This window comes from Galeopterus variegatus, unplaced genomic scaffold, assembly GCF_000696425.1.
Source record: "Galeopterus variegatus unplaced genomic scaffold, G_variegatus-3.0.2 Scaffold2482, whole genome shotgun sequence".
NCBI lineage: Eukaryota > Metazoa > Chordata > Mammalia > Dermoptera > Cynocephalidae > Galeopterus > Galeopterus variegatus.
Window position 1 is genome coordinate 245,360 of NW_007728593.1, and position 8,065 is coordinate 253,424.

The 8,065-nt window shown below is 33.8% G+C and overlaps 1 protein-coding gene across 1 annotated transcript in view; it reads left to right on the plus strand.

The window, feature by feature from the left end:
• The window catches only part of LOC103597979 (collagen alpha-1(XIV) chain-like), a gene marked incomplete at its 3' end in the record, with an annotated part of 45,728 nt that overhangs the window by 20,749 nt on the left and 16,914 nt on the right, over positions 1-8,065 (plus strand). Inside the window, exon 2 of the mRNA XM_008581877.1 lies at positions 4,623-4,747. Coding sequence (XP_008580099.1) covers positions 4,660-4,747 — 88 coding nt within the window. The remainder of the gene's footprint in view (positions 1-4,622; positions 4,748-8,065) is intronic.

An 8,065-nucleotide genomic window follows, 5' to 3' on the forward strand; every position in this document is an offset into this window, starting at 1 on the left:
AATAATATTAAGTGAAATGAGTCAGGCAGAGAAAAAGAAATACCACATGTTCTCACTTATTGGTGGGAGCTAAAAATACACAAATAAATTCACACACACACACACACACACACATACACACACACACACACACACACAAAAAAAATCCGGGTGGGGGGGAAGAAGATATACCAACTACAATTTCTTTGAAGGTGTTACAACAAGCAAACGGAAAGGACATTCTTGGGTGGGAGGGGGGCGAGGGAGGAGGGAAGGAGGTTTCGGTGACGAGTCATAATAATCAACCACATTGTATATTGAAAAAAAAAATAAGTAAAACTTTTGTCATGGGACAGCCAATACTTTATATATATATGCAAATATAGACATAATAAACAAACCAACGACTACAATAAAAAAAAAAAAAAAAGAGCAACATCCAAGACTGGAGGAAGTAGCATGATAGCAATTTATAAAATACCTGGGATTAAATAAGCAATGCAGAGTATTTTTTAAAATATTTAAGGGTCAGAGTCTCTTCCCATGCTTTTTAAACTAAGAGATAGCTTATTCGCTAGTAGTATGATTTCTACTACAGTGGGGATTTTATCTGGACATTCCACTATCAAAGTTCTTGAAGTGCTGGTAACACCAAGATTATGGGTTCGTATCCCTGTACTGGACAGCCACCAAAAAAAAAAAAAAGATCTTGAAGTGGTAGTAGACTGGAAATAGTAGATAAATTTAATGTGGCTTAAAATACCATTGTAATAATACTTTTAAAAAATACACACTCTTCCATTTGGGGATAAATTACACCTAGAATAGTACTCTCTTATTCCTCAAGAAGAATTAATGTCCAACTCAGGATTCTTGCCATCAGTGATATTCATTTTTAATTTGCAATTAGATAACTTCAATTGATTTGTTTTTATTTTGCCACTGCAGACATATAATAGAAAAAATTATAGGCATTTTAAAGCTTAAAACATTTTGATAAACCATTCGCATATAACAAAGAGAGCTTGCATTTGATTAGGTTCTTAGGAGTTGGAGAGAAGGAATCTCGAGTTATTTCTATTGTTGTTCAAGAACCTAAGCAACCAATAGCTCAAAGTAGTGTCATTATTAAGGTTAAGTTACTGGGGTCTTCTTTAATGAAGTGATATGACATTACCATCTTTATTTGAAAATGGGTTGACCTGAAAGCCAAGACCATTATAATTACATTAAAGTTAAAAAAAATTGCCATGAACAGGTAGAATATATTTCTGTATTGCAAGGATATATTAATATTAGACACATCAAAATAATTAATTAAATGGAGAGGTCAAGATGAAAAATATGAACATCTCAATGGATGAATAGTCATAAAGGCAGAGTTCAACATTCATTCTTGATAGAAAAAAGTACTCAGTAAAAAATCAAGAAGTTTTTGTCATTGTTTTTTATTTTTTAATTAAAAATATTTTAACATTTACTTGTACATATTTCTGGGGAACAGTATGTCGTTTCAGTACATGCATGTACTGCACAATGATTCACTTGGGGTAGATAGCATAGTTTTGTACCCTTTAGTCCACTAGTTTTCCTCCCCCACCACCTCCCTGGCCTCTAGTAAGTATTATTTTACTCTCTACTTACATTAAGAAGTTTTTGTTAACATAAAAAGAAAATATACTTGAACTCAACTATCAGCAATATACTTAATGGTAAAATATTTGAGTCATCTCTAGTAAAATAATTATTTTAAAACTATTAGCCTATGCTAATAAGAAATATAATAAGAAAAAACACATTGGTTGCAAATGGTGCAATTGCCAACCTGGAAAATTCAAGAGATTAAATGGAAGAAATGTAAAGCTAGTAAGAGTTCAGAATGGTGGCCCATTATAAAATAAATATATAAAAATTAATACCTTTTCTATATTAAAAATAATCCATTAGAGAACATAATGTTGGAAAGAGTCCATTCACAACTGGAGCTAAAAAGTTAAGATAACTAGAAATATACTTTGGGGTCAGCAAGGCCATTTTACCCATGATGCTGAATTAAAAATCATAAAGAAAAAAATCAAATCAGATTCCTTAACTTTTAAAAAGATAATCAGCTCAATAAACAAAATTAAAAGGGAAAAAACAAACTGGAAAATATTGCAATATATATGGTTCAAAGTAATAATATATAAAGAGTTCTTGTAAGTCATTAAGAAAATGGGTAAAGGTTATGAACAGGTATTTCATAAAAAATTTAAATAAACACCAATAAACACCAAATGTTACATTTTACCGGCAATGAAAAAGATCAAATTAAGATGATACTGTGATAATCATATTTTACTTATCAAATAAGCATATGTTGGAAACAATTAACTTTTGTGATGGTGAAGGTGATGTGACATGGTACTTGTAAAAGATGCTGGTGGAAGTGGAAATCAGTGTGATTTTCTCTAGAGTATATTTCAAAAACCTTAAAAATATGCATCTTGTTTTACGTAGGAGTTCCACAACTGGGAATTTAGCTAAAGTAAATCAATAACCATATATTCAAGGAGATTTGAATAAGAATGCTCATTGCAGTGTTATATATATTAGGGAAATATGAAAACAACCTAAAATTTCCAAATAAAGATAGATAAATAAATTGTGATACTGCCATGTATATAGTAAAAGGATGTTTGCCATTATCAGAAAATATACTTCAGTATATTTACCGTCATCTGAAAGACAGTTCAGTAAGGAAAAAACAGATGATAGCAAATTTGTTGTGCTTTCCTTTATTTTCTAATTTTTCACTATTGAAACTCATTATTTTTGTAATTAGAGCAAGAAAAAATATTTTAAAGTGGAAGTGATATAAAGCATGATGTGGAAATGTTTTCCTAAGATGCTCCTACCATGTCTAATCATGCTTGTGTGGGTTAAACCCTGGCTTCTGAACTCACTAACAGTGACTTAGGAAATTTCTCTGTGCCTCATTGTAAATCAGTATGAGAATTATACCTACTTCCAATGATCGCTGTGAGGATTAAAGGAGTTTGTATGTGTAAAGCACTTAGAATGGTTGTTACACACAGCAAGGGCTCACTAAATTTTATGGTGAATCAATTACAGTGACCTTTTTTTTGGATGAACCATGGAAAAAATTCTACTCAGGTTTCAGTATTAGGCAAAGCTATGCATGTCTAAAAAACATGTTTTAAAATTTAATCTAGTAATATAGTAAGCCATGAAACTTAACATGCTTTTTTCTTTCTTTGGCTGCTAATTCATAAGTTTGGGGCCAAATTTATGATCACTTCTATTAACTGTACAGAACTAGATACATTTTCTCTGTGTTCATTTTACTCATTACTTTATTATTTTTCTACCAAATTTCCCCTTATACTAGGGTTATGAAATAAAATACAGGACACTCAGGTATATTTTAATTTCAGATGAACAGTGAAGTTTTTCTTTTTTTTTAGTATTAAATATTAAGTATTTAGTATTAAATATTGCAATGAACATATTTATACTAAAAATTATTTGCTGTTTATGTGAAATTAAAATTTATCTGGAGTCCTGTATTTTGTGTGTTAAATCTGCCAACTCTACCTTATTCTCACATAATGTATTTATTTATTATTAAGTTGCTTTAGATCCTTTGTGGAACAATACTGGAGAATAAATGGATGCATGGATGAATAAATGACTGACTGACTGACTGACTGAATGAATGAATGAATGTATAAATGAAAAAAATAAATGAGAAATACACCCTGGGTAGGAGAAAACTTTTGAGATGTCTTCTTAATCTCTGAGGAGAGGAGTCAGAATTTCCCCTTTATAATGACCTGTAATAGAATTGTAGTCTACAGTTTGTAGACTGGCCTTTTAAGGGAATATTAAATGCTCACTTTTTTCCCTCTTCCACCTCCCTTCCTCCTTTGCCTTCCTGTCTCCTCTTCTTCCCTATTTCCTTCCTTTCTTTTTTTCCCCTTCTTTCCTTGTCTCTTTTTCCATTTTTCTTTCTTTTTCTTGTAGCTCTTCTTTCATTGATAGTGTAATGAAAAAAATTTTTGGAAGACTTTTAGGTTCACACATATTTGGAAAAAGAAGAGCTATGGCAAGAGATTAAAGGATTAGGGATTATTCAACCCAGTGAAGAGAAATCTGAGCAGTGATTTAATATTAGCACAAAGTGGTTTTTCAAATTCTCTTTGATAACAAGTAGAAAGGCCCTGTATATTTCTACTTTGTAGGCAATATAAGGCAACAGTAGAAGTTTATGTGATAAATATGGGAGGAGCAGATTACTGGCAACGACATTGTGATTGGTTATAATCCTCATTTCAGGTAAACTTATGGAATTTATCCATCTGGGGAATTCACTATGCAATTTACATCTTTACCGAAGAGTCACAAAGTATGTTCTGAATTTCTGTTTCAAATATTTCAATATATTCTTTTCATTTACAGCATCTTCTAAAAAATCTTTTTTTTTTTAATGTTTGTATTTCAGAGAGAAATACATGATACTCTAGGGAATTAATTACTTCCTGACAATACTAGTCCAAGTTGGCTCATTTGCCTGTCCTAGATAACTACATATACTTTATTTTCAGCCTTCTCAAAAATGTCCCTGTGCTTTCTGTTTCCAGGTAGTTGCTACAGCCCATGTGAAAAACGGAAAACAAAATGAAGATTTTTCAGTGCAAGATGCAGTACTGGCTGCTTCCAGCTTTTTGGGCAATTGTTTATTTCTGCACCATCGTCCAGGGTCAAGGTAACTGGAAACTTTAAGAGAATTAGTAGGGTCCGGGACTCTAGCCATCTTGGTTCTGATTATTGTTTCATTTTATTATCCTAATAGTGCTTCATTGGTCTACCTGTGTTTCTAGGCAGGGTAATATGTTGGCTTTTACTCAGTGTTACCAACTGTTTGCACTGTAGAAATGTGCCACAACTTTGCTGAGGGTTTTGACCCCACCAGTGACTGAGCATAGTCACTTGTGGCAATTGGTTAAGTAGATTATTCATAAAGTACCTCTGAAAAGCTGTGCAAATCTAATTAGTGAGAGTCAAATTTGCATGTTACAAAATCAGTTCTATTTAATAAAGAGCTATAAGGTATGTGTGTGTGTATCCTAACCATGCCTTGTCTCTTAAAAGAGTGCTTAGAAAATATTTCTACCACTTCATACCTGGTCTTTAATTTTGCTCCTTAGTCTAAAGGCTTAATCTTGCACATTAGTCTAAATGTTATTAAGGCTCTGACAGAGGCTTGCCCATATGCCATTTTAAGCATTTCTTATGGCTGCTAGCTTTGTTTTAATAGAACTTTGTGAAATTTACTCTTTGTGTTGCTGGGATCTGCAATTTTATTTTTGATTTCCACTCATGTCTGGTGTTGACAAACTACCATTTATGAGCCAAATTTGGCCCACTGCCTGTCTTTATAAATAAAGTTGTATTGGGACATAGCCATGCACATTTGTTTACATATTGTCTGTAGCTGCTTTCACACTACAATGGCAGAGCTGAGTAGTTGTGACAGAGACTGTATATGCCACACAATCAAAAATATTAATCTGGCCCTTTAGAGAAAAAATGTGCTAATCCCTGAAGTAAGTGCCTGGTATGCACAAATGAGCAAATGACATTACTAGATAAACATGGTAATCCTGCAGAGAATGAAGTCTTGGTGATGAAATGTCATTCATCAGCTGAGCAAGGAAAAATACATGTGATAAGTTGGTTTTAGCAATGTTAATGTCTCATGTTTGGAACTGAGGGTTGTAGGAAAGTCAAATGGGTGATCCACCACACCCTGCTTCCTCAAAGTGAGGCACACCTGTGTGGAGAGGACTGGAACTTGACTTTGTGTGCTCAAATAGCTGTTAAGCACCTGGGGTTAATGACCATATTTCCAGCTACTTCACTGAACATATAGTGGGCAGGTTGGTAGACAAATTCTGCTGACCTTAATTCCACTAATAAAAGAATGCTTTCAGCTGCGATAATTAGAGAGTGATCATGGGAATCCTAGATAACTCACCCTCTTAACTTCAGGATGCAAGATAAGGGGTCCTTATTCCACTAATAAAAGAATGCTTTCAGCTGCGATAATTAGAGAGTGATCATGGGAATCCTAGGTAACTCACCCTCTTAACTTCAGGATGCAAGATAAGGGGTCCTTAAAAACAAAGGGTAGGCAAATTGGTACGCCCTTCAGAGTTGCCCTCTCAGTGTAGCTTAATTCAGAAATGATCATTCATGGAGTAACTGATCATATGGAGCTCTTCTGGGATACTTTCAAGGATGCTGTCTACCAGATGTACATTGTTAGCCAAATTCTATTTTATTTATTTATTTATTTATTTATTTATTTAATTTTTATTTAATTTTTTTTTATTTTTTGTTAAATTTTTATTTTGTCAATATACACTGTATATGATTATTATGGCCCATCACCGACACCTCCCCAAATTCTATTTTAAATGAACACTAATGGGGCACATTCTGTGTGTCAAGTTCAAGATACAAAGCTGAATGAGACTTTATTTATTTATTTATTTTTGCCTTCAAGCGGTTTACTCCCACTAGGGAGGCACAAGTATAAGCAGATACATCACAAAGAAGTCATGTAGGGGGTTCTGGCAAAAGACAAAGATGGAAAGATGGATTGAAGCCAGATTATGGAAGAGTTCCAATGACTCTATTTTTTAGAAAAACACTCTGATATCAATATCGATGACTAACATTTGTGAACAGGGGTTTGAAAGGTAAGAATAAGTAAGGTAAGAGAGATATTACCTTACTAAAAGATATTAAATTGTCTATGAAATAGGCATTGAAGGTCTGAAGTAGGCAATGGGACTAAAGAGAAGGGAAAGAATCCAAGAATCACTTAAGAGGTAGAACAGATAGAACTTGTTTGTTGATTAAATGCAGACACAGATGAAAGACAGGGAAACATTAACTATGACTCTGAAGCTTCTTGCTCGACACCTGAGTGGGTGGGGCCCTTAATTTCAACCTTCATGTCAATACCGCTTCTATATCTTTGCATTATAATTTTTTACCTCGGCTCGTTAAAGGCAGTGGTTCTCTCTCTAGTATCTGTATTTGCTGGTAGAGATCAATGCTTCACTCATGGTAGACATTTGTTGAAGAGATTAATAGATGAAGCAAGCATTTGAAGCGAAGATAGTGAGTTCAGTCTTAGACAAATACATGAAGTTTAAGGTGTTTGTGGGTCATCCAGGTGGAGGTGTCTGGTAGGCAGTTGGGGGTCTGGAGTTTAGGAGAAAGAGATCAGGGCAGGAGACTGTATTTGTATTATAATTATATTATACTTGGAAATTGGCTGATAGGGACATTTGAAGCCTTAGAAGTAGAGTCAGAAAGGGAAATCTCAGTGGAAAGAAGTGAGGATGAAGTCTGCAAAACACCAACAGTTAAGAGTTTAGTAGAAGAAAAATGACTGAAAGTGTCAAAAAAAAAAAAAAAAGAGCAATTCTGAGGAGAGTCAGGGGAGCGTAGTGGCTCAGAAATGAAGGCTGGGGAAACTTTCAAGAAAGAAGATAGTGGCTACATGGTGGAGGAAATCCCAGTAAGAAAAGGCTTTAGATGTCATGGTTTGGTGTTTAGGAAAATACGTGAGACCTTTGAGCAACCTTATCTTATTTCTACCATGACATCACTTCTGTACATGATTGATTTTGAGCAAGGAATAAAGAATACTAATTGCTTTATTGGACTGATTTTCTGCTTTTAAAGCAAACACAGTAGTGAGTTCCTATGGGCTGGCCAGTTTTGACACTAATTTGCAAAGCCATATAGACATCTTTAGAGTTATGTTGATAAACAGGATAGAAAAAAAAAAAAAAAGGTCAGTGTAGTAGGCAGAATAATGTGCCTGCAAAGATGTTCACTTCCTAATCTCCAGAACTTGTGAATATGTTATATTTGGTGCTGATCATAAACCTTTTAAAGAAATAATCCCAAATATCATAATCCCAAATGTTGATATACCAAAAGATCAAAATCCCTAAAGTCCAAAATCCTAAAAATCACAATATTGAAACACCAACATCCCAAA